This window comes from Quercus robur, chromosome 11, assembly GCF_932294415.1.
Source record: "Quercus robur chromosome 11, dhQueRobu3.1, whole genome shotgun sequence".
Taxonomy (NCBI): domain Eukaryota; kingdom Viridiplantae; phylum Streptophyta; class Magnoliopsida; order Fagales; family Fagaceae; genus Quercus; species Quercus robur.
This window is the reverse complement of record NC_065544.1, coordinates 4,754,629-4,781,902: the sequence shown is the minus strand read 5'-3', so window position 1 is coordinate 4,781,902 and position 27,274 is coordinate 4,754,629. Positions and strand designations below refer to the sequence as shown.

At 36.1% G+C, this 27,274-nt stretch overlaps 2 protein-coding genes across 12 annotated transcripts in view; one reads left to right on the top strand and one right to left on the bottom strand.

The window, feature by feature from the left end:
* LOC126707076 (uncharacterized) overlaps positions 1-17,437 on the bottom strand; it is an 88,847-nt gene extending 71,410 nt beyond the window's left edge. Inside the window, exons 1-12 of one of the 5 annotated variants that reach the window (XM_050406679.1) lie at positions 17,243-17,437; positions 17,061-17,143; positions 16,896-16,953; positions 14,449-14,578; positions 12,498-12,721; positions 12,310-12,402; positions 12,162-12,233; positions 4,917-4,949; positions 2,712-2,852; positions 2,323-2,379; positions 811-906; positions 428-727 (exon numbers count right to left, since the gene is read on the bottom strand). In XM_050406679.1, coding sequence (XP_050262636.1) covers positions 683-727; positions 811-906; positions 2,323-2,379; positions 2,712-2,852; positions 4,917-4,949; positions 12,162-12,233; positions 12,310-12,402; positions 12,498-12,721; positions 14,449-14,578; positions 16,896-16,953; positions 17,061-17,143; positions 17,243-17,338 — 1,128 coding nt within the window. In that variant the 5' untranslated portion in view covers positions 17,339-17,437 and the 3' untranslated portion in view covers positions 428-682. Of the gene's footprint in view, positions 1-427; positions 728-810; positions 907-1,699; positions 1,794-2,322; positions 2,380-2,711; positions 2,853-4,916; positions 4,950-12,161; positions 12,234-12,309; positions 12,403-12,497; positions 12,722-14,448; positions 14,581-16,895; positions 16,954-17,060; positions 17,144-17,242 lie in introns of those variants that run through there. The other 4 variants (XR_007648802.1, XM_050406681.1, XM_050406674.1 and 1 more) reach the window with 4 other exon arrangements.
* Positions 1-27,274, top strand: part of LOC126707074 (putative disease resistance protein RGA1) — a 134,053-nt gene that overhangs the window by 85,748 nt on the left and 21,031 nt on the right. The window lies entirely within an intron of this gene.

Here is a 27,274-nt window from a genome sequence, read left to right as displayed (position 1 = left end):
AAGATATTAGTTATTTTCTTTTTCTTTTATTATTTTTAATTCTCATACAACCATTCCCTCCCTTCTAAAAAAGCTCTACATTACCAAATAGATAATAACTAATTCAATTTTAATAATTCAATAATTACAATGAAGAGGAGGAATTTGAGCCCTAAATAGTTTTATTAAAAACATTAGAATGTGTCAATTAAGGTATAAGGCTCTTGGCAAATAAAAATCATTATGAAATCAAGTCACAAGAAAATCTTGAACATTAGCAATTCAAAAATCACCCCCAAAAGCTTGAACATTATACATCTTTAAAATGAAAGGAAAATAGAAAAATTAATAATTTAACCATTATTCTATCACCTCCTTATGTGTGAGCTTAAACATTCCCTCGATAAGTGATTAATACCATAATCAATTACCAATTTATGCCAAAATCTTAAGCTAATAACTAATGAGAGAATTTAACATAACCATTATTCTAAGAAATCTATTACATCTTACATATAAATACCAAGTCTTTTTTTTCATAATATACAAAAATATTTATATCTTCTACACTAGTGAAAACTGAAAAGAATTTGCCTTAAAAATTGGCAAGAAATTGAAATATTGTAAGCTAAGTTAGGTATCACTGAAATGTGTTTACAGTAATGGGATGGAGGACCACAATCCCTATCTTCAATTGCCGAAGTTAATTACAACTTGGGTCATCCAACATCTCTACTACCGGAGCAAACTGCAAAGTTGAAAAATGAGCAAAGATGAGATCATGTGCGAGAAAGTTCATAGATCAAACTTTTAATATAGATACACACTAACCTCGTCATCTTCTTCAAAGTATATTCCATCAACTGCACTGTTTAGCTGAAACTCCCACCCGAGATTGTTCTCAAACAGCTCTTTAAGTTTCCTCGTCTATAATAATAAAAATAGACATTACAATTTGTCCTAGTCAGCAGAAAGCAACTACTTGCAAATTGCAATGAAGTGAAAGCTTAACATTCCCTTATGGGAAGTTTCACTCAAATGAAGGCTCAACAAACTCCTTTCCTATGGCCTATGGACCAAATGACTTCAAGCAAAGTGTTAAAATGCATTAAAACTAATGTGGCTCAAATCGAGTGTATTGGCCCTTACATAACATTGGGAGTCACAGACAAAATTTTACTAGAACCATCTGAAGCTACCATAGGCTGTAATATCAAATATTGACAACTATTGGCCTGTATACCATATGGCAAATATTGACCACTATTGGCCTTTATGTCATGCATTTCAGCCATCACTAGCCATTATAGGTATGGCACTGATATCACAAATTTATATCAAGCTGTCGGTCACCTGAAACCAAGACAAATCAATTATTTTCCAAGGTAACCACCAAAATTTGACTCCAGACTAAAATATGATTTACACCCTTTAAGTTTGGAGTTGCTATCATTTTGTCCCTCGATGTCTTTTCATTCTTGACGCTAACACACCAAAAAATTATGTCCTTTCGAATAAAAAGAGAAGAAATTAACCCAAACCCAAAAATCAACCCATCCAAGCACCATTGCCCAAAGACCTCAGAGCCTAACCACAAACTTAAAGGCTAACCCAGGGCAAATCACTGCAACCATCCTGTAATGATGTCACATTTTAGTGGATTAATAACGAAAATGAGATAGACCACAATGGAAGGGGCACATTGACATTGATTTCATACTTGAGGGTGTAAATTACAAATTCTCATAGTCGATGGACAGCAACCCCAAACTTGCAGTGTAGATGGTAGTTTAGCCTTGATTGTATGTCTCCCACTATAAAGCATATAGAGGCTAAGGTCATTGATTCAATCTTATAAAAATACATGAGTTGTCTCCATCTATTAAAAATAAGAAAGTAAACACCCTTATTCAAGGAAATCAAAAAATGCGTACTTCAATTTTCAAGATATCACCCTGAAACATTCTTAAATTTTCAATATTCCATAAATGTATTAAGATCTAGCTATCCAGTATGAAATGAATCAAATGACACTAGAGATATGAACTTGTAACTGGTAAGAGACAAAAATTAAGCATTCAAAATTAAAATCATAAATGATTGAGTTGGAATTAACGAGAGATTTTTGTATCTATATGTAACCAGTTAAAGTAATAAATATACAACATCTAATTTGCAAAGTAGAAAATCCATAATCTTATGCAGACCAAAACAGAGAATCAATTGCTAATGCCTAAAAGGAAAGTGTATGAAGAGAAAATGAAAGCCTAGCAAGTTGCCCCAAGCCCCAACCTCCAAACCAACAGAGAATCAAACATAAAGAAGCAGGATTAGTGTTCATACCCACAACAACAGATGTACATCAACAAATGAGGCATCTAGCATCAATGAAAAGAAGTCCTGCAATTCCATTCAGCAATTAGTCAACAATCTATGATGAACTTCCATTTCTTCTTTAACAAGTAAAAATGTTCATTGGAAACATAATTCAATCAATGTGATTAAAACTGACTAAGCAATGATTTTTATTGCTTTTTAAGCAAGTTGCTCAAATTGACCAATAAATGTTGGTGAGTAGGTAAATAGTTCACTCGATCAATGAAAGCCTTGAAATCTGACTTGCCAATAAAAGTTATATCAACAAGGGAAATTGTAAATTTGCAAAAATGCCCGTTAAGTATGGTAGCACAATCATACATTTAAACAATGAATTAGTAACCTCAAAGAGGTACCTTGCAAAGATGGTGCAAAAAGCTATCAACAGATAACCATGAATCATCCAATAGTGCGGATAGCCCGGTTGCTGCACCACTGGTATCTGTACGATCTTTCTCAAGCCCAAATTTCAGTTGATAGTAGATAACCTTACTGAACTGCATAGAATTCTATAAGTTGTCAGAGCTCTATATAAAACTAAACAGCAAAAATAGGACACTTGCATTTATTGAGTGTGAATCAGTATTAAATGAAGAAAGAAAATGCAATTTTAATTTGCCGAATTGCCAAGAGCCATGTAGCTAATTAGTTGGCACTTCTTAGTGTTTCCAACCGAAACATCCAGAGTTCAAATCACCACTCCCAAATATCAATGCATCAAAAATTTTAAAATTGGCAAATCAAACATACTAGGAAATTCTATGCAAGTTAACTACAGATGTTGCAAATATAGTCACAACCTGATAAACCAATGAAGCTTATTTCATGCCCAATATCATAGTTAAATACTTCAAATTATAAGGGACTACATAAGAAATAAAACCTTCAGCAAGAAGAGGACTTCAAAGAAGTAACTAAAATAAGAACTTTCGATAACACAAACATATAACAAAAGGCCAACTGAAACTGATTAAGCTTTTGAAAATTTGGCCAGACTATCAAACAACCTTATCCTTTCTTATTTAGTGTATCAATGTTATTATTAACGAAGTAACAAGGTCCTATAGTCTATCAAACAAAATGGCCCCACATTGAGCACAATGATGAAATGAAAAACAAAATCACAAAAAGAAGATAGTTGGCAAAGGGCCAGAGGCTTTGTAGGGTTGACTTGCATCTTGGATATGCCTCAATAGTTACATCCTAAGCTCAATGGCAGCTCCCAGAATTTTTTTAAGGGGTCATTAAAAAATTTAAATTGAAAACAAAATTTAATAAAAAGAGAACTTGAATATATCGAATTATCAACACAAAAAAAATAAATAAAAAAACACGCACATGAAGTTTTACAATTTTCTTCTACAGGTTTTACAATCAATTGTCATTATCTATTATCAATGTGAGTAGGTGTGACAAGTTTGTATAATGTTTTAATTTGTATGTAGGTTGTCATTATCTATTTGTCATTATTTTCATAAAAATATTTTTAACTAAATGACAAAACTCAACCCATTGGCACTTTATTAGTTGTTGATCCACACAAGCACACTTATCCATACATAAATAATACACTAAGTGTCTACTTGACCAATCAAATGCTTGAACAATCAATCACTAACTCTTCTATTTTTTTTATTGAATGTAACTTTATAATAAAAAGTTATTATTACATAATAACGACAACAATACATACACACACATCTAACAAACAATCAGTATTTCCTAATTATTAAATTATAAAAAGTTATATTATATTTATACTATACACGCACACATTCACTCACCACAATTCACACAAGAAACATTATAACAATAAAAAAAGAATTTGAAAAATAATGCACACAATCAATATCAAGCACACTCACACATATATAATACAAATTTATGATAAAAAGAGAGAAACTCACAACTCACAAACACTCACTCTTTACTCTTAGAGGTAGAGAGACCGAGATAGACAAATAGAGAAGAGAGATAAGATGAGATAAGATTCATGAGACTAAGTTCAAAGATCAGATCAAATCAAAGAGAGAGAAATCTATGATCTATGTTGTTTGGTTTGGGGGTGGTCAAATTTGTGTTGTTGTTTGGTTTTGAGTTGGGCTAATATGCGATTAGGGTGTTCAGGGCGTTCAGGGTTTAAGTCAGGGTGTGCAAATTATTTTAAGATTAAATTAAACTAGTAAAAAAATATTTTATATAGATAATTTTTCTCCCAATACCCCTTGAACAACATGTAGATCCACCCCTACCCAAGCTACCACTGCTCCGCATATTTAATCAGATAGTAAAATAGCCAAAAGTCTTGTAGCTCAGCTAACACCTCTTGGTGTTTTAAATAAAAACAGCCAATGTTCAAATCCCCTTCCCCCATCGTAACTATCGAATAATCAAAAAATTTATTTAAAAAAAAAATTGAATTTTCCTTTTAATTACCAAAATAATAATAATAATAATAATAATAATTTAACCAATTTCCCTTTTATTTGCCAAAAATAATAATAATAATAATAATAATAATAATAATATTTTTAAATAAATAAATAAGAAAAGAGCATTACCTTTGTGAATAGTCGAGTCCTTGTACGAAAAGGCTGCAAAAAATATAAACTTTCAGACATGCATTTTAACAAAAATAAAATCCTCCCAATATTTAAAAAATTAAAATAAAATTATTAAATATAAACCACATAGGACTCAAAGCAATATCATAATAATATGTTAAGTATATAGCTACACACAACCATGATATCACCCATGAATTATTTCAGAAACAAAGTAAAATTTTCTACAATAAATAGATATTAAAAATTTCCCCAACATAGCATCAACGAATATGTTTTGAGTTACCTCCAACAAAGATTATGCCATTCTAATTCTAACAATGATGGTATCACTATTCAATGACCAATGCTGCAATTACTATAATGCTGTTTGCAATATTTTTTTTTGATAAATAAGAAAGATGTATATTCAAGAAACTACCCCATGAAAACATAAGGTAGGGCAAAGAGTACAGAGAAAGAAACAAAAAGAAGAAGAAAAAGATAAGAAAACAAACGGAAAACAACAAAGAGCTAATTACAAAGGAGAGAACTAAGGAACAAAGGGAGAGAGTCACTAGAGGTGAGTCCCCAAACCCTAGACCAATCAAAGAGAGAACCACAAAAATAAGCAAGCAATTGGTCATCGGATTTGTCCCTGTCCTCAAAAGTCCGCCAATTTCGCTCCCTCCAAATACACCACATTAGGCACATCGGAGCTAAATTCCAAATGCTAGAAGAGTGCTTTCCAAACGCTAGAAGAGTGCTTTCCAAACCAATTCCACCAACCGAAAAGCATATCTGCAACCGATCTAGGCAAGACCCAAGAAATCCCAAAGGATCTAAACACCAAGCTCCACAACTGATCAGCTTTTTCACAATGGAGAAGCAAATGATTCACCGTCTCCCCATTACAACGACACATAACGCACCAGTCAACAAAATCAAAGCCTCTACATCGCAGAAAGAGACGTGCGTAGGAGCCTTAACCTTCCAAATACCTTTCCAAGGAAAGATAATAGGCAAGGGGCTTCGAAGCCTATCGTAGAACGAGCGGATGTTAAAATCTCCTTTCTTCGACAATTTCCATATCATACGGTCACCTTGCTCAGATTGAGGTAAACTAGAAGCCAAGGTGTGAAGGAAATCATCCACATCTCCCATCTCCCAATCATTAGGATCCCTAAGTAAAAGAACCTTCCAGCTTCTTCGAGCCTCAGTCCCCAATCATTCGAGAGACGAGGCCACAGAAGCCTCTCTATTAGTGGTAATCCCATACACTACCGGGAAGGATAGGTGGAGTGGTAAGTCCCCACACCACTGATCTGTCCAAAACTTCACTCTATTCCCCACCCCTACCTCAAACCGGATATATTTGCTAAAAACCTCCCAACCTTTTTGGATACTTCTCCATAGACCACATCCATGAACGCCCCTACCTAGCTTGGAAGACCATCCCCCCCACTCTTCCCCAAACTTCAAAGCTACGACCCTCCTCCAAAGACGAGTCTCCTTAACCCCAAACCGCCATAACCATTTTCCTAATAAGGCTCTATTAAAAGTAGTTAACTTCCTTATCCCCAAACCTCCATTAGCCTTAGGAGCACACACCTTATCCCACCCCACCAAATGAACCTTCGAATCCCCCCACATGAAGTCCCTCTGGATCTTCTCAATCTTATTAGCCACATGCGAGGGGATAGTAAAAAGAGATAAATAGTAAGTAGGAAGACTAGAGAGCGTACTCTTAAGAAGCGTCAGTCTACCTCCTTTTGACAAATACAACTTCTTCCACCCGGCCAACTTCCTATTAATTTTCTCCAAGATAGGATTTCAAATAGAAGGGGACTTATGAGAAGCCCCCAACGGCATACCAAGGTAGGTCATAGGCAAAGACCCAATCCGACAACCAAGAATCTCTGCCAAGGTATGAACATTATTAACCTCCCCTATTGGAACCATCTCACTCTTCAAGGCATTAACCTTCAAACCTGTCACAGCCTGAAAACAAAGGAGAAGCATCCGCACATGAAGGATCTGTTCTATTTCCGCATCACAAAACAAGATAGTATCATCCGCAAATAGAAGATGCGAGACACATTCCCCTTCACCCCGTCTCCCATCAGCCTTAAAACCCCTGATCAAGCCAGCACCTTCAACTTTTTTCAACATCCTACTTAAGACCTCCATCATGACCAAAAACAACATTGGAGAAAGCGGGTCTCCTTGTCTCAATCCCCTCGAAATCCCAAAAAAATCAGCTGGAGCCCCATTAATCAAAATAGAAAACTGGACAATAGAAATACAAGTGCGAATCCATCTACACCACTTCTCCCCAAAACCCATTCTCTTCAAAAGATCTAGAAGGGCCTCCCAATTCACATGATCGTAAGCTTTCTCAATGTCTAGCTTACAAATCACCCCCGGGATCTTACTCTTTACTCGACTGTCAACACACTAATTGGCAATAAGAACTGAGTCAAGAATCTGTCTACCTCTCACAAAGCTATTCTGAGACTCAGAAATCAATTGATCTAAAACCCGTTTCAAACGATTTGCCAAAACCTTAGACAAGATCTTGTACAAGCTCCCCACCAAGCTAATAGGCCTGAAATCTCGAATATTAGAAGCATCATTCTTCTTAGGAATAAGGGCTAAAAAGGTAGCATTCAAAGATTTCTCAAACTTACTATGATGATAAAACTCCTCAAAAACTGCTAGAACATCACTTTCCACCACTCTCCAACAATGATGGAAAAAAGCCATAGAAAAACCATCTGGACCTGGAGCTTTATCTCCAGCCAGCTCATTAACAGCTAAAAGAATCTCCTCCTTCTCAAATCTCCTTTCAAGCCAACCCCTCTCCGACCTATCTATCTGATCAAACTCCAAACCTTCCACAAAAGGCCTCCACTCCTCTGTCTCCTGATACAAATTTTTATAAAAATTTACTACTTGGGCAGCCACCTCGAATTCCTCCTCATAAATCACCCCATCCACCTCCAAAAAACTCAGATGATTAAACCTTCTACGGGAATTAGCCACCTTATGGAAGAATTTAGTATTATTATCTCCTTTCTTAATCCATAGCATCCTTGATTTCTGTCTCCATGAAATTTCCTCCAAGGAGAGAAGTTTCTCAACTTCAGATCTCACCGCAACTCTCTCACATGTCTCTGCATCAGAGAGGCCAAACTCCCCTTCCTTGGCATCTAATAACTTCAAAGCCTCTAATAGTTGAGTCTTTTTGCGTCCGACATGACCAAACTCCAACCGATTCCACTGAACGATGTCTTCTTTCAAAGCCTTCAACTTTTTGGCAAACACAAAACTAGGAGTACCAGAGAAAGAATGCCGATTCCACCAAGAATGCACTCTATCAGTAAACCCTTCCATCTTTAGCCACATATTCTCAAACCTAAAAGGGCTTTTCCCCCTCGCCATTCCCCCTATCTCCACTAGAATTGGGAAATGGTCTGAAATAGGGCGAGGTAAAATCCGTTGAATCACATCCGGATAATGTTCCTCCCAATCGGGAGACACCAAAACTCTGTCTAACCTAGACATCGAGGGCTGATTCGATCCGCTAGACCAAGTATAACTCCCTCTCTCCAAAGGCAAGTCTATCAAATTAAGATCCTCAATGAACTCTGAAAACAATTCCATAGCTGGAGTAAGGCGAGAATTTCCCAACCGTTCACTAGGGAAACGAACAATATTAAAATCCCCGATACAACACCAAGGGACGTTCCAGAAATGATGAACACCTACCAACTCGTCCCACATTAGCCCCCTCGCATTGTTATCAACTAGGCCATAGACCCCAGAACACGCCCAAATGAAGCTGTCTCCCAACCCTTGCCACCGAACAGACACAGAAAAAGAACCCACCAAAAACTCCAACCTCTCTAAAACCCTACTATCCCACATCAACAACACCCCACCGGCCGTCTGGACAGCATCTAAAGCCACCCAATCCACATAAGGACAACTCCACAGGCTGCCAACCATCTGTCTGTCCAGACTAGAAAGCTTAGTTTCTTGAAGGCAGATTACATCACACTTCCACTCACGCAATAAATTTTTCACTATCGAACGTTTCCGAATGTCATTCAGACCCCTAACATTCCAAGAAAGAATTTTTAAATTCATAAAGACATGAATTCCCCAACTGATAAATTAGCTCAGCAGCCAGCACACTACCTGCCATCATAATTAACCGAGGATTGCAAATTCCTCAGCTCTCTCTTCCTCTTATCCTTATAGATGACAACTTTTCTAGAAGCTGTTACTTTCCTGTTCAACACTTTGGCAGCCTCCGTCTCCCTCTCAATCTTTTGTAACAAAGCAATGCATAAATCCTCATGTCGACTCAAAGGCAACCCCACCAATTTACTAAAACTAGGAAGCCTGTTCTTTACCCATCTAGAAATATCCAACATATTCTCACACTCCACAGTCTCATTACCACAATTCAATTCAGCTAACGAAGGTAATCCAAAGGGAGTGTTAGACAACAGAGGTATAGATAAACTTTCCTCTCCACCCAAACCCATGTCTGGACTAATCAATCCTTCCACCGCCAAAGCACTCACCCCAGGGACAACACACGCTGTCTTTGAGGGTATCACTGCCAGACTGGGTTTCTCAATATCAAGGACAGCTTCCGTCCTAACAATGGCATAACTCCCCCAGCCACCTTTATCCCCATCATTGTTACCCAATACCACAAGCCCAGCCCGGTATAAGCTCAAGAAGAAATCAGCTAAAAAGCATTCAACCGGTGGCCGGGAAAACCCCTTGATTGACTTACCCGGTGTCACCATGGGATCATCGGAGCTATTTCCGACGAAAAAGGTTCCGGCGGCCTTGCCCGGTGGTAACGAAGGCACGACGGCACTAGTTCTGGCGGCGGAGGAGCCATCGGCCAAAACCGAAGGCTCGTCGGAGCTGGTACCGGCGGAGAATGGGCCGTCAGCCACCAACGGGACTGCTGCGCACTGGATCGACTCTACTGGCTCGAGATCGAAGGACTGGGAGAAGATCTTGGGGTGCGCCAGTGTCCACGGGGGCTGGGCTGATAATCCTTCTCCAGTCAGAGAACTCTCACCCACTTCAAAAAGACTTGGGCCTGAGAAAACTAACTGAAAATGGCCCACACCAGCTTCGGTCACCACTGGGCTTGTACCTAGGCCCAAAGCTGGGTTAATTGCAGCCTGGTTGGTTCCCCGTGGAATCCATTTAAGGGTCTTAGAAGCTTCTTCATTGCATTTCCAATCTCCTGCCCGTACATCCCCTCTGATCTTCATATCTCCTCTTTTCTTTCTAACCCAGAAAACCCGCCTCCTCCCTGTCACATCAACCTCCACGACAAGACCTCTCCCTGTCCAGCAAGATCTCCTAACTTCACTCCTCCTCCCCTTTTCATAATCTTTTGAATTCAAACACAGACTTGGACTTGGGAAACGTATCCTATCTGCCAGATTTTGCTCACCTACCTCTACCACCTCATTAATACGTTGCTCCATCCTCACCCCTCCCACCACCTCCTTATCAGACTTACCCACTGGAAAATCCCCTGCTTTTGCCCCTGCAATTCTCAGATTCAACTCCATTTTCTCCTCTCCTAACTGAGTAACCTTCCCCTTAGCTGTGAATCCTAGTTGCTTTAGATTCTTTCTATCCTCTGTTCTTCCGTGAAAACCTTGCACAACTTCAGCAAAAGTTCTAGAATATTGAGCCTCCAAGTTATGCCTCCGCACCTGAGGAATGAACTTAGGAGGACCTTTTCCACCCACCGCATAATGAGAAGGGTTCAACAATTTTCTTAGTTCTAGACCAAAAGCCCTCCAACCATTTCTCTCTTTACCTTCCGGAATAATAAGCGACCTCCTAGGCCCACCAGCTTTGAGTTCAGTCAACAGCAAGAACTGACCAGAGGAGCTAGAGCTCCATTGAAGAGTAAAAGCAGTGTCACCTTCTCTAAAAGTAAAAAACTGTTTGGAGTTCTCCCCAACGACAAGGTGTTCAATGTTAAACATCAACCATTGTGCTGCATTCTTGCCCATAAAAATAGATCTCATAAAGAATTTACCCTTCTCAAAAATCCTTAACAAGAAATAATGGCCCCCTTCCTCTACTACTAACTGAAAAAATTTAGACTCAATGATGAAACTACGAACCCCCCCCCCCCCATGCAGAAAGAATGAAGAGAAAAGCACTGTTCACACCCTATTGCCTCACTTGGATTTTCTTTTCGCTGTTTGCAATATCAAATAGCAAAATTATGAAAGACAGTCTAGACTTCACCACCTAAGGGTTGTTTGGAATCACAGACCAAACAAGGATGCAATTTGCATGAATAAATATCATTAATCAAGTCTCAATAGTCTGCCTACAAAATAAATCATCTAGAGCTTTTATAGAGCTTCCAGAAAAATAAGGAGATAAAGACAAACATCCATGAAATGAATCCAAACCAAACTCAAATACTAAGCCAAATGCTAAACTGATCCCTACCTAAGAAGATGAAATTTAATCTCTATCATAACTCAAACTAAATAAATGAAAACTTAGAATATGAAGTAATACAATGAAAATCCAAAAGTAAATATTGAATTAATCTCTGGTTGTGCTCCTGCATTGTAAAATCTACAAACAGATTGATGTCCCATGATATAAAAGCACTGAAATGACCTAAAGTCCAAATACCAAAAGAAAATGATGTTCTGAAACTTCTAAGAAAAGTCAATTGTATGATAGATCATTTAAAAGAAAAGGTTTGCGTTCTAACCACATTTGTTCAACTAAATGACAAACGTTGAGGAAATTTGGCAATTTGCACCATCAAAACCACCACTTCGGCCCTAGAGCATAAAGTGACTTAGAATTCCTACACAAAGTAACAAGAAACTACATGGATTTGAGGTATTTTTAAATCAATTAATATTCCACACATGTTTTTGAAAATGAAGCTCTGAGATCAATGAAAACAATGACAATTGTGTGTATTTCAGGGTGATGTTTTCAATTATACCAAAAGATTAAGTCAAGTTTTTGGCACTGAAGAGAATCATCACATCATCTTTTGCATCTTTCTTTAAACCAAAGCTATGAAAGCATATGATGACATGTGGCACAAAAGGACCCAATATGCCTACACCTTTCAAGTTTACTCACAACATTAGGACAATCAGAACAAATTCAATCTCACAAAATTGTTCAACAAATCAATGGAAAACTATTAGCCAAATGAATACTTACAGCCTCAATACATCCAAATAGAAGGTTAACCAAAGCTTTCCTCTGTAGAAATCCTTCAAGTGATTGTCCCATCTGCCGAATTTTCAGATGTCATAAAACCTAACAGCAATTTCAACATAAAGAAAGTTTTATAAAGGTCTACACATACCAAAAATGCAATAAATGCAAATTGCAGCTCTCCAAGAAGTACATCTTCAGAACCTCCATAATCCTTTATCAGCAAGCTTTCTAACAATTGTGTCTGAACATATGAGTCGAATTTAAAACCTAAATCAGCAAATGCTAAATGGTAGAAAAATCTGTTGAGGTCATGTCTAAGTCTCTAAGATCTCTTACCTTGTCAATATTCAAGGAAGTAAGTTCTTGCCCATGTATTCCTTTTTGTTTGATAACACAGGGAATTGATGTATAGTAACATCTTCTGCTTTGAGAATTGTCCACTGATGTTAAGAACTTACTAGACTTCATCTGCTCATCTACTGCTTTCTCCATTGCTGTTTTAGGAGTGTTCGTAACCATCCCTGATTCACATGCAACAGTGATCTCTCCTCCAATGGGTTCTGCATGTTGAATGAATCATTTAAATTTAAAAGTTTATGCAGAATTGACAATCAAAAGACACAAACCATAAATTCAAACAAAAACCAAGTCATAGTCCCAAAATTTAAACCAAAGATTCAAAGTAAATAAAGAATCAAGATAACTGAAGATAACTGGTATAAAAAATAAAATAAAATTCACGATCTAAACCAATCAAAACAATGATATAATGGTAGACATTAGGTGCAGTATAAACAAGAGATAACACTATTGAAGTTTCTAAGTGGCACAAGCCATTTATCTTACTAAAGCAACACTCCACCCAATCAAATGCCCTTTCTTTACACGTCTTGCAAATGTTATATAACAAACAAGAAGAAACTGGTGTCCAAGCCATAATAAACCTTCCCCCGCAAGCCTACATTCCCAACAAGCCACAGCAAGTTCTACCCGAAAATTTAGGCAAAAACCAATAAATACGAAATAAGGAAAAATCAAAGGATCAAATGACTTTTTAAGTGGGCAGTTCAAGAATACTTCTCCATCCCTCAAACACATGTAACACCAACACACAATAAATTTTTTCCCACACCACCAAATCCTAGGCTGTAAAAGGACTCGTTATAGAAAGCCCATCGCCCATTTTTAGTCACTCATAAGGCGTAGAAAATAAAGAATCCATGTATATTTTGAGTGTTCAGTGTCAAAGTTCATATCATGTAAGAGTTACGTTGGACAAAGTTGAAAGTTGATGTATACTAGAATAATGGTTAAATGACAAATTCTAGACACAATTGTACCTTTGATACACTCAGAGGGATGGACTATGGAAACCTTTCAAGGGGGCCTACAAAAGGAGTAGAACTGTTTAAACATATGATGGTACAAATAAATTGCATAAAGCTTGGTAGGCCAGGATATTATTTTTAAAGGGCAAAATTAGAATAGTACCAAATTGTACTACTTAAATGTAATCTTTGAGGAGCTTGGGGACCATGGCCCTAGTATATTTTTTCCTGGCAATAGACCAAAATTTTCCATTCAACTTTAACTACTACATGTGCCTCTCAATTGTGAAACCACCAAGATATCCACTCACCAAAAATGACCAAAACCTCATATTTCTTCATTGTTGCACACACACCTAGTTAGTCTTGAACCAATCTCATCCTCCACCCTGTTCTTGAACACAAGGACAGAATACCTTTATCTCTCACTCTCTAGGGCATCTACAATAAACCATATTGGAAAACAGAACTCCTGCTAAGAAATGGTTAATTCTCTCTTCTTAGATGATAATTCCTCCACACAAAATGAAATCGGTGAGAAAATTGCACACATCTATAGACATATAACATGTATCCCATAGCATGACACTGCTTTGAATCGTTGAAGCTTTCTACTATTACATGGTTTCCCAGCTTTAGTTAGATAATTATGAGCTTAATTTCCACCATTTGCCTAGTGCCAGTCCATCTCAAAGTCTACCATTTTCCAACTTCAAAGTCTAGTCTCAAATCTGTTTAATCTATTTTTCATAAGAAACATAACTAGGATAGAAAATCAGTGAGCAAGAAGCATCTAAATATCACACAGCATGAAAAGAGAAAAAAACTAAAATTGATTGAAAAAGAAACATATATGTAGATGGAAAATAGATAATAAATCAAACACAAGCGACAGTTGTAAAGAAACTCATAATAGATTGCAGTATTAAGAACCTCAAGTGTAGTTTGATGGAACTTACCAATCCGTTCAATAATGCCCTTTGTAATGTAATTTGATAAATGCTTCCAATCTCCATACTGGCTTAGATTGTAAGGACCAAGTTGTCTGTCAAACTCCAAACTTTTAATTGCTTGACAATATCTCTCTTCCTTAAAATAGGAAAAGTGAGAGAGAGAAAAAACAAACACAGTTACAGATCAATAAGATTTTTAAATTTAGACCTTAGAGACTCAGCAGCATTCTTCACAAAAGCAAAGTTTCAAGCTTCAAAGTAGCCAGCTTGGTGAAACTGAGTGGCATAATAGCTATAAATCTTGTAAGTGATCTCCTAGCAGAATATATTATGAGGGCTGAACATCCACTTGTATAAATTTGAACAATAGGATCTACTAAGTAGGGGAACATAACCATGTGAAAGTATTATGTCAAGTTGGAATTCTCACTGTACTACACAATTTTTGTATTTTTGATAGTTACAATGAGGAAGGGGGAATTTGAACTCTTAATGTCTCTATTGGAATCACCAAGAAGTACTAGTTGAATTACAAGGCCCTTGGCACTCCACAACTTTTGTATGGTTAGAGTAGGTCAGAAAAATATTACAATTCATATTAAGACATGTAACCTAATACATTCCAGTAAAATGACATGAAACAGAAATGTCAGAAACACCACCAAATGTAACTCGCGTTGTTAACTGTACACTAGCTATAATATGTTTTTGGGCAGTCATTTCTCAAGTTAACTCCGATTTAGAAAACAGATATTAACCCAATTTAAGGAAATAAGACAAGAAGAAAACCAATAGTGCAATTGCATTAAGCAATCAATTGACATCAAGTTAGTCCAGTTTTCAGATGTAACCATCCTGTCTGAACCCCTATTGGAAAATTAGTTGAAAACTAAATCTTAAGTCAACTTTATAATTCATCTGACATACTTCAGATCATCGCAGAAACAGCTCCAACATGACCATATACAAGTCCTATACATTCAGATCATCGCAGGATACTTCCGTGATACAACAAGGACACAGCCATGACATGTTTGGGGCTATAATGAAATTTTCTTAATAAGAACCGGGTTTATAAATACTCTTTAAAATACTTTGGGATTCAAATATTAGACAAAGAGGATATAACTGCTTTATTTTTAAAAAATATTTTGAAGTAACGAATAACACATCTAATGATGTTGCTTCAGGGATATGAATGAATAGCGTATGTTGTGGAAAAGAGAATACGTCATGAAAATAAACAAGAAGAGGCCTAAAGAATAGCAACGGGATAATATCTACATATGAGTAGATTCTATGAAGGAGTGAATAGAGTTACTATCAGTAAGACCCAATACAAAATACCACTCACAAAGAAAACTAATGAAGGATGCTTTTATTTGAGAAGATGTGCACTCCACATTTTCAAAAATACGCCGATTTTGTTCTCTCCATGTAGTCCATGTCAAACATAAAGGAATAAGATTCCAAATCTTCAAATTTGGTCCACGACATCGCCACCCACACAATAAATCGAAAACCTTTTTCAGTAAAACCCACTTAACCCCAAACATCCTAAAGATAAAACTCCATAACTCAAAATCTATGCTACAACAAATCAAGAGTTGATTCATAGTCTCCCGCTACAGTGGCACATACAACACCTACTCACCATTGAAAAGCCTACCTTGATGAGATTCTCACAGAGAATTTCGTTCCGAGGTGCTTTGGTCCTCCATATGGCCTTCCAAGAAAAAAGGCATAGGGGCTGAGCCCTCACAATTTCTCATAAAAAGATCACACAATGAACTCCCCATTACTCTTTAACTTCCACATCATCCTATCATTCCCCTCCCCAAGGGTAGTATGAGAGTCTAACAAATGGAAAAATGAAGCCACCTCATCAATCTCCCAATCGTTAAAATTTCTTATGAATTCCACACGCCAATTCCTACTCTGCCCCTCCACCTGCCTCTCCAACAATGATTCCACAGAAGCATCCTTATCTATGTTGTGGATGTTATTCTAAACATAAATGCTAGTCCGAGATCTTTGTTCTTCCATATCCATTATTGTTTGTATATCAGTTTTAAGTAATGAAAAAAAATAATGAAATACGTATGCAGAACTATACATTATTTGATTAGTCAATTAACATGCCTCCACCATATTGTACCATAATATTTCCAATTAACATGTCAATTAACTCACATATAATTATATCCGTATTGTATTGCATCTGCCTCTCATGTTGGTATGAATGCTACTTAGCCCTCTATTTATATCTGTGGATCATGTTCCAACTTGTCCGATGCACCACAAATCGACAAGACAAGACCAGAAGCACAGTTCCACAGCTAGATTAATCAAGTTTCTGTTTCCAATATGGCATTGACATTAAGACAGCAATAGATGGCAACTGTTATAAATTGAAGTAGAAAAGGCGGAAATAAAGTAAATGCATTTAAAACCTCAGAAGGAGCAGCGTCGATAAAGAAACCAATAACTGGTGAGAAATCCTTGCCATCTCTGCGTATATGCAACAAGTATTAGAAAATTGCTCTACAAACAAAAATCGCATAAAAATACAATAACTAAATTACAAGAACATAAAGATTTCAGACAATGAAAGTAACCTGGTGGATGAACTATAACAGAGAAAATGAGAAGCAGGAGGAATCATCTTGATGCCCTTAAAAGCAGGTCCAACAGAAAACATCTGCCACATTGATTGATTGATTGATTGATGAATAAATATAAGTAAAACCAAACAGAAGAAAGAAGTAGAAGAAGAAGAAGAAGAAGAAGAATATAGTACCTGAGTATCGATGCCGAGGAGAGTGTATTGAGGAACATCGAGGAGGAGAAGTGTAACGCCCTGCTTTACGAGCTCTAATGCTGTGTTCGGATCCATACTGAGATAGAAGAATTTCAATTTACTGTTCCTCTTTTTTTTTTTGAAAATTTTCTGGTTTTTCTTTTACGTTCGAGGTTTGAGAGACATCCAGAAGAGTCTCTCGTGCACGCGACGCACAAAGAGAAAACCGAAAAATGAATATTTCATTTTTGCCCTTTCTTTTAGTCCATTTGAAAGGTAAATAGTAAAACAGAAAGCATCACTGCACACTCTTGGTACGATGGTCACTTCACAAGTATAAGTAAGTATAAGTACTTGTGAGATGTGAGAAATAAGAACTGGGGTTCAAGTCTCCAAGGGGACAATTATCTAGAAGGTACTATTAAAACTGTATGAATTGGCCTGAATTGGGCCTATGGCCGGATCAATCTGAGGATAGTCAGATGAGGTTATAATGGGAATGGTATAAGAAGAAAAATAAAGATAGTATGTGATAAGTCCAACATACGTCCGAGGTAAACAATTCAAATTTTCAGGGCAAAAAATGTACTTTTTTTGTAATTTTAGTTGATTTTTTTTTCTTTTTCTCTTTTTTTACAATTACTCTGCATTTCAATTGTATTTATAAGGGTAATGCTCATTAAATTTATTTTAATTGTTTTAAATTTTCCAAATTGTGTGATAATTTCTTGTGTATTCCACACTCTTGGTGCGATGGTCACTTCACAAGTATAAGTAAGTATAAGTACTTGTGAGGTGTGGGAAACAAAGGCCGAGGTTCAAGTCCCCAGGGGGCCAATTATCTAGAATGTACTATTAAAACTGTATGAATTAGGCCTGAATTGGGCCTATGGCCGGATCAATCTGAGGATAGTCAAATAAGGTTATAATGGAAATGGTATAAGAAGAAAAATAAAGATAGTATGTAATAAGTCCAACATACATCCGAGGTAAACAATTCAAATTTTCAGGGCAAAAAATGTACTTTTTTTTGTAATTTTAGTTGATTTTTTTTCTTTTTTTCTTTTTTTACAATTACTCTACATTTCGATTGTATTTATAAGGGTAACGCTCATTAAATTTATTTTAATTGTTCTAAATTTGCCAAATTGTGTGATAATTTCTTGTGTATTCCACACTCTTGGTGCGATAGTCACTTCACAAATATAAGTAAGTATAAGTACTTGTGAGGTGTGGGAAACAAAGGCCGGGGTTCAAGTTTCCAGGGGGCCAATTATCTAGAAGGTACTATTAAAACTGTATAAATTGGGTCTATGGCCAGATCAATCCGAGGATAGTCAAATAAGGTTATAATGGGAATGGTATAAGAAGAAAAATAAAGATAGTATGTGATAAGTCCAACATACGTCCGAGGTAAACAATTCAAATTTTCAGGGCAAAAATGTACTTTTCATTGTAATTTTAGTTGATTTTTTTTCTTTTTTTCTTTTTTTACAATTACTCTGCATTTCGATTGTATTTATAAGGGTAATGCTCATTAAATTTATTTTAATTGTTCTAAATTTGCCAAATTTGTGATAATTTCTTGTGTATTCCACGTTCCAATGCAGATCTTCAATACACCCATTTAGACGCTAAAATTTACAACTTAATTACATGAATAAGGTTTTGATATAGGTTTGCCAACACTCAAAATGAATTGACCCTAGGAGACTCACATTAATTGGGAGAGAATAGATAAAAAATAAAAAATAAAAAATTAGACTTTTTAAGGCTTTTACTATCAAATTCAACTAGGGTTACTGGTGCATCAATAAGTACATGTATAATGCCTTCGAACTAGGATAGGAAACCAATCTTGATGTCCTCACATATTCTTGAACTTGAGGCATAACCTTATCATGAATTCACAAATAAAATTCTAAGAATAAATTCTCATTAATGTAAATTAATTCGTATTCCCAGATAGGGACAACTCCACATTAAAGGTAGGGTGGTCACAGAACCACCCTGAAATGAAAAAAAAAAAATGATTATATATAAATTTTTTAAATTTTATGATTTTTTTTTTTACCCTTACAAGCATTTTTTTTCACCCTACATTTTTTTTAGGCCCAACATAATTAAACTTTGGATAAAGTTTGGTACTTAGTTGTAGACTAAGACTACTGTTCTACTTAATTTTTTTTATTGAATGTGAATTTTGATAAATCCACAATTGGATTACATTTTCTTCTTATATATTCCATACTTTCAAAATTTCAAGAAAATCAAAAATCAATAGCAATGTCATCAATCAATTGTTTAAATTTCGAGTTTTTGTAGTCTAAAATTATACATAAAAAATAAGTTTATGGATCAAATAGTAAATAAAATCTGATTGACATGAAATTTGACATGTGTTTTGAAAACATAAAGAACATGCAATTCAACTTATATTTTCAAAATATATAATCATGTTAATTTGTTTACTGAGAGTGTTAGCCTTAAGGTACAACTAAGTTTGTAGCCAAAATTTGCCCTTAAACTTTAGTATATCCCCTTAGCAATATATTAGGTCCTTACAAACCAAAAATAAAAAGTCTAAATAAAAATTTTATTGAGCTAAAATTTTGAAAGAGGTGTAGCTTGCAACATTGATAATGAGACTATAATAAACAATTTTGAAATAAAGGGTGCGTTTGGGATGTGCGTCTGCTCTTCCACGTCTGCGTTTTGCGCATTTTCAGCATTTTTTTTTTTTTTACCAGTGCAATCAGGCCAATAAACAGTAAATTCATTAATGAGTAGTAATCAAAATATATTTTTTTATTGTTTTTAGTTTTTAGTTTTTAGCAAAATAAGCTATATCCAAAAGGACCCAAAAAATAAAAATAAAAATAAAAACTCGTAGAAGGAAATTGTAAAAATTTATGTATTTGCATTGTTTTTTTTTTTTTTTTTTTGTCAACATATTAAGTTCTCTTTTTATTATATTTTGTATAATATAAATTTCTTAATGACAACCTTGAAACAAAATTCCTAAAACCACCACTGTCCCATAACTCTATTCTCACAACCACCTATCAAAATTTTGAATGAGAAGTGCATGGGGAAGGCTAGAAGCTTTTGTGAAATTCTTCGAGTTTGCCAATAATGAAATACAAATATCCAATATTCATTATTCATTGCTGCTTATCAAAGAGTCATGCATGAGAAGACAATGAATGAATTTGAGCCAATGCTTGTTTTTGTTATTTCTCCTAAAGTTTCCAAGAAATGTTGTTTTTGTGGACTCTATAATCCAACGTGAGAAACAAGCCCGCCATTTGCACTAATTAAATCAACAAAAATGTTCTATTAAACCATGCCAGAGTAACACAATATCATAAGGTACGTTAGAGTCGAATTCGAGGAGGTTAAATATGTAAAGAACATATATGGGAATTTTTTTCCTTATAGTTAATTATTTTGGGACCATCTTATCTAAAGGCACATAAATTCTAGAAATTATGCAGTGAGTGCAAAAGAATTAGGTCAGAAAACCAACAAATTAGCCATTGAGATAGGGACGAACTCACTCAGGTGGGGGCCCAAGGGGCCTTGGCCCCTCGTGGCCCAAAGATAAAAAATTAGTAGGTAAATTTTCAGTATATATATATATATATATATATATATATATATATATATATACACTTGGGCACTCCCTTACCTTGCCCCCCTCCAAAACCATGAACCATTAACTCAGCTAATGTAAATCTTAAAAAAAATTCCAAATCCAAATTTTATTAAGAAAAAAGAAAACAAAAAAAACGAATGAAAAAAGAAAAAGAAAAATAGAGAATAGTCAAGACAAAGAAACTAAATTAATTCCTGCGAGATAGACCGAGGGCACTCACGCCCGCGCCACCACGGGAGACCCATCTTCCTGCCGATTGCTCGATCGGCCCAACCCAGCTTCGTTGCTCCAACCTTCACAGTTCACGCCGGCACGTGAGACCCATTCCGGCCCGTTTTGTTTGTTCCGGTCAATTTCTTCATTTTTCACCCGTATTAAGATTTTGCCTTCTTGAACGAGTCGAAACTTGGGCAAACTTACTATTTACTTATGGCATTCTTTGATCTTTGTCTTACTGTAGCACAGAGGATGTGAAGAAGAAAATGCTGAGAAGGAGAAGAGAGGAGTGCTCAGATTCACAGTCAAATTAGTGTCCCTCGTAAGGCTGAGAAGTTATGGCTCACTGTGTCTCCCTGCATCCCAGCAAGGCCTGGACCCAGCGGGTAGGATGCTATTATGGTCACGCCCAGGTAAGATTGTCACGTTGGTCGCCCCCCTTACCCTTTTTTTTTTTTTTGGTTCATCAAAAAAATAAAAAAGATTCACACTCAAATGATGAAGACTAAAAGTATGAAAGAATATTTGAGTAAAGAATTAATTTGAGATCCTGGCATTGCTTCCTTGGTGAGAGACTGTGAGGAAGAAATTTGGTTGCGAAAATAGAGAAAAGAGATCTGATGGTAAAAGTAATACACGTGTTGAGCAATGGAGAGATTAGGAAACTTCTTGGAAACTTCCTACTTAAAAAATAATCCTATATTCTTCTTTATTTACAAGATTGCCATAAGTAAATAGTAAGTTAAAATCTTATGTAAAATGTGAATAAGATTATAAACAAATATTTTTTTAAATCCCACCTTATTTAAGATTTCTAAAAAAAATTAAATAAAATTCATTATTTTATATATATATATTTATGAATCTCGAAACACCCTGAAACGGGCAATAATAGAGACAAGTAACAAAAAGAGGAACATTGATTCAACTTTCAAGGAATAAAAATGGTAAAGTTAGGAAAAGAGCTTGTTAGTAGTGCATAATAAATTCGTAGTGTCGAGTTCCATTTTCATAGATAATATATTAAGAAACATAAGTATTTTGTGTCTTTTGTTTTTGTTAATAGATGATTACATCTTAATATATTAAGAAAAAATTATTGTGTATTTGTATTGGTTGATAGTTTGTTAATAATATATGGATGCATATTTGAAGTTTTTTTTTTTTCTCTTATCTTCGGCCCCCCTAACTTGAAATCTTGGGTCTGTCCCTGCATTGAGACCTGTAAGTTTGTATCAAAATCCTATCATGACTATCATCCTAAGAACAAATTCCCGTTGACGCATCATATCCCAACATTCCCATCACACAGTCATCTTCCAGATTCTATTCCAACCAATCAATAATACAATGTGCAACTCCAAGGATATATCTTTGCCTATATATATGTCAATTACGCTGAAGGATTTAAAATTGTTAGAAATACTGAATAATTGTATTGTATTTCTCAGTGAAAGAATATACATGAATACCTTTATATAAGAGGCATATGAGTGCAGTATAAGTAAGAGTGTAGTGCAAGAATGTGTGCTATACAAGTAATCTAGTTGGGCCTAAAGCCCACAACACTAAACACGTTAACAACCTCCCTCAAACTCAAGGTGGATGTGAGACCAACTTGAAGTTGTCAACCAAAGTACGAAGGCGTCCCTTAAGATGTGACTTGGTGAAGATATCTGCAAGTTGATCTTTAGAGAAGACTGAGATCAGCTTAAGAGCACCATGGACAAGATGAAAACAGATAAAATGACAATCAATCTCGATATGTTTAGTCCATTCATGGAAGACATCATTGTGAGTAATATGAATGACACTTTGGTTGTCACAATAAAGAGGAGTAGCAGAGGATGTAGACATACCTAAATCTTTGAGAAGCCATTGTAGGCAAAGGAGCTCAGATGTGGTATCAGCAAGGGCTCGATATTCTACTTCAGTACTGGAGCGGGCCACATGAGTTTGTTTTTTGTTTTGCTGAGAAATTAGAGAAGAACTAAGAAGAAAGCAATAACCAGTGGTGGACCTGCGATCAGTGGGATCTCCTGCCCAATCAATATCAGAAAATGCATGGAGAATAAGAGGAGACTAAGAAGTGTAAAAAAGACCATGGAAGAGAGTGCCCTTTAGGTGTCGAAGAATGCGCAGAACAACAGCATAGTGAGTCGATCATGGAGCAGACGGATACTAGCTCACCTGGTGAACAGCATAGGAAATGTCTGGATGAGTGATAGTGAGATAAACTAGGCTACCAACCAAGCATATGTAAAAAGAGGGATTAGACAACAGTTTCCCCCCTGAGGGAGTTAGATGCGCATTAAACTCAACTGAAGTGTCAACAGTCTTGCTATTAGTGAGTCCAACTCGAGACAAGAGTTTGGAGGTATACTTGGCTTTAGTAATATAAAGTCCATCTATAGAATGAACGATTTCAAGACCCAAGAAGTAGCTGAGATGTCCAAGATATTTCATCTCAAACTATTGACTGAGAAAATCCTTGAGTTCTTGAATGCCACTAAGGTCATCACCAGTTATGATCGTATCATCCACATACAGGAGAAGTAAAATGATGCCTTTGTTAGTGCGACGAAGAAATAAAGCAAAATCATAATGACTGGTCATGTAACCCAAGTGAGAGATGGTAGAACTGAATCTGGCAAACCAAGCTCGTGGAGCTTGTTTAAGGCCATAAAGTGCACGTCAAATGTAACAAACCTTATTTGATTCAACAAAGAGACCAGGAAGAGGTTGCATATAAACTTCTTCACTTAAATCCCCATTAAGGAATACATTTTTGACATCCATCTGAAAAATGTCTCATTCACTGGCAGCAGCAACAGCTAAGAGGGCACGAACAAATGAGATACAAGCAACCGAAGTAAAGGTCTCTTCATAATCAATCTCATACTCCTGTGTAAAACCTTTTGCAACAAGACGACTTTTGTAGCGCTCAATGGACCCATCAGAGCCAGTCATAATCTTGTAGATCCACTTACAACCAACCATAGATTTCCTAAGGGAGAGTGTCACCAAATCCCAAGTATGGTTTTTAGATAATGCATTAAGTTCTTCTTTCATTGCAATCTGCCATAAAGGGTCAGTGGAAGCCTCACGATAGGTGTGAGACTCGTGCAATGTGGTAAGGGCAGTATAACAATGATAGTTAAGTAAATGTGCAGAAATGGATCTTACTCAAGTTGAGTAACGAAGTGAAATGTCTTGTGCAAGATCTTCAGGCGAAGCAGGAGCAAGGGACCTAAGCTTAGGGTTGGGGTTGGGTAGCTCGTCTTCGACCTGTTCATCTTCCACATGTTCATTAAAGGGTGAACTAGGAAAGGGATTAATGATATCTTGTGGTTGGACAGAGAAGTCTACAGGAGAATCATGAGCAACTACAAAAGGATCAGGAGCAGCTACAGAAGGAATATGTGCCTCATCTGGAAAAAGATCTAAGACAAAGGAGGAAGATAGGGAGGCACGGAAGTGAGAGAGCTCAACAAAGAGGCAATGTTCCCAAAAGACAACATTACGGGAGATACGAAGATGATGAGAAACAGGATCATAACACCGATACCCCTTTTGAGTTTCGCCATAGCCAAGAAAACAATAAAGCCTTGACCGAGGCTCAAGTTACAACCAACCACAAATTTCCCAGGGGGGTTAGCCCATTAGCATAGGTCCAAGCCTAATTCTACTTTGTGTGCAAGTCAAGACTCCTACTTGTACTAGAAGTCTATTAGTCTAGGGTTTAGTCTACTATATATACACATGTTATGATTTATTGTAATACAAGATTTATACTATACTATAATATATTATTGATGTAGCCCTTTAGGGTTTCTTCCATGGATATAGGCCGTTAGGCTGAACCACGTAACCCTAATGTGCTATTGTGTTCTATACTTTATGCTTTCGTTTCCGCATTCATACTAGCATATTCAACATGGTGTATCAATACTAATATTTAACATGGTATTAGAGCCACCTTCTTGTGGCCATGGTTTTCTATCCTTGCGGTATATTTAAGAGCAATCTTTGTTTTCCTCGGTATTTTTTCGTTGTGTTCATCTTCTTTGGCTTCCTACTGCTGCCATCAAAACTCTCCAATATAGTCATGCCACTGTTAAAAGTCGCATCAACACTGCAAGACCATTGCCTTCCTTAAACTACCATCACAGAGCCAAACTTCATTCAAGGAATCTTCTCAACCTTATCAAATCTCAAGATTTCATCAAACTTCCATATTGAGTTTGAGAGGGGGTGTTAGAGATATATTAGCTCATTAGTATAGGCCCAAGTCTAATTCTACTTTGTGTGCAAGCCAAGTCTCCTACTTGTACTAAAAGTCTATTAGTCTAGGATATAGTCTACTATATATACACATATTATAATTCATTATAATACAGGATTTGTATTACACTATAATATATTATTGATGTAGCCCTTTAGGGTTTCCTCCATAAATGTAAGCCGTTAGGCTAAACCAGGTAACCCTAATGTGCTATTGTGTTCTATATTTTATGCTTTCGCTTCCGCATTCATACTAACATATTCAACATAGTGTATCAATGCTAATATTTAACAAAAATAAAGAAAGACATGAAACTAGTATATAGAAGATCAGTGAAATTTGTCTATGTGTCTTGCTTGAAGAGATAGAGAGTGGAGTTGAGCCAGGGATGACTTATCGAAATTTTTTGTGCAAGCAATATGCTTTTGCTCGGCCATTGGCTAAGTCTTTCTTGGCTCCCCTTCGTTCTCTGTATCTCTCATGCTAGGCCCTTGATAATCATGAATTTGCACTAGATAATATGTCTCTCTCTCTCTCTCCCAAAGACCCAAAAAAGATGAACTCTTTGATTGTTTTGGCAATGGTTAGGATACCGCTTTTTATTTCAACTTGGTAGTCATATGGTCTCATCCTAGTTTTAAATTAAATTTTAGTGTAGTACAACGAAAACAGAAGGTATAAACCCTTTGTAGTAGGAAAAGGATCTATTTGCAGTGAAACGTAGAGAGGAATGGATCCTTTTCTTTGTAGAAGACTAGTCATTATGTGCAAACGTATTTCCAAGAACTCATATGAGGAATCGGATATCGACAATTGCCAAAAATAAAACATGACTATAGGGTTTTTATTTATTATCATTTTTTTAATTAATTAATTATTTATTTATTTATTTGAGCTTACCAAAAAAAGGGGAGAGAGAGGACTCAAATGACCTCCGGTATTTATTTGAGCTTACAATGTCAATGATCCAAGAGGCTATTTGCAAAACATGATTCTAGTTACTAGAAAATAGGAGAGAGAGAGAGAGAGAGAGATGTAGCAAACCAACCAAAACGTTGAAATTCGAATGACCTCTGGTACTTATTATCAATACATTAAAATAATTTATTCATACATTTTATATGCTTTTGCAAATGTCAAGGCTATAATGAAACCTATTTGCGTTGTGGAGGACTACAATTAATGGATTTCAACATAAGGCTCTTGTGCTCCTACAACAAAAGGATCACGATAGCAACATATTGGTTGCCCTTATGTACTTCCAACAAAAGCTACAAATGCCAAAGTTAAGATCAATAGAGAAATATCGTCACAAATTGCTTTGAGCCTTCCATTTACACTTAGTCTTGAACTTGTTCAACTAATATTTGGAGAGTTTTTGTTAGTCAATCATGGAATTGGCCCTAAGCTATACTTACACAGTACTTGCAAATACATGTATTGGGAGCGAATCTAAATAGGTGAAAATAAATCTTGATTTTACACCAAAGAAATTTAGAAATATATGTTGAAAACCTCATGGTTTAATCATTGGAATAGTTAAAGAACCGAAAAAGAAACCGATTCCCAATTTCGATTAAACCAATTTTGGGTCTAATTTTTCACTCAACTAGTCGATTCGATCTGGTTTTTAAAATAGTAGAAAACCTACATAATAACACAATATAGAAGGTTAGTACAAATTCTTTAGACGCAATAACTTAGTTCATTAGTAAATATTTAACTTCCTTCTAAAATTGTTAGTACATTTGTATTTGTATTTGTATTTTTCTTTTTGGAGAATCTAGTACATTGCTGTTATTTCCTTGTAATTGTATAATTTTGTGTAAATTGACAACTCCTTTGTTGGTATGATCTCATTCTTTAAAGTAAC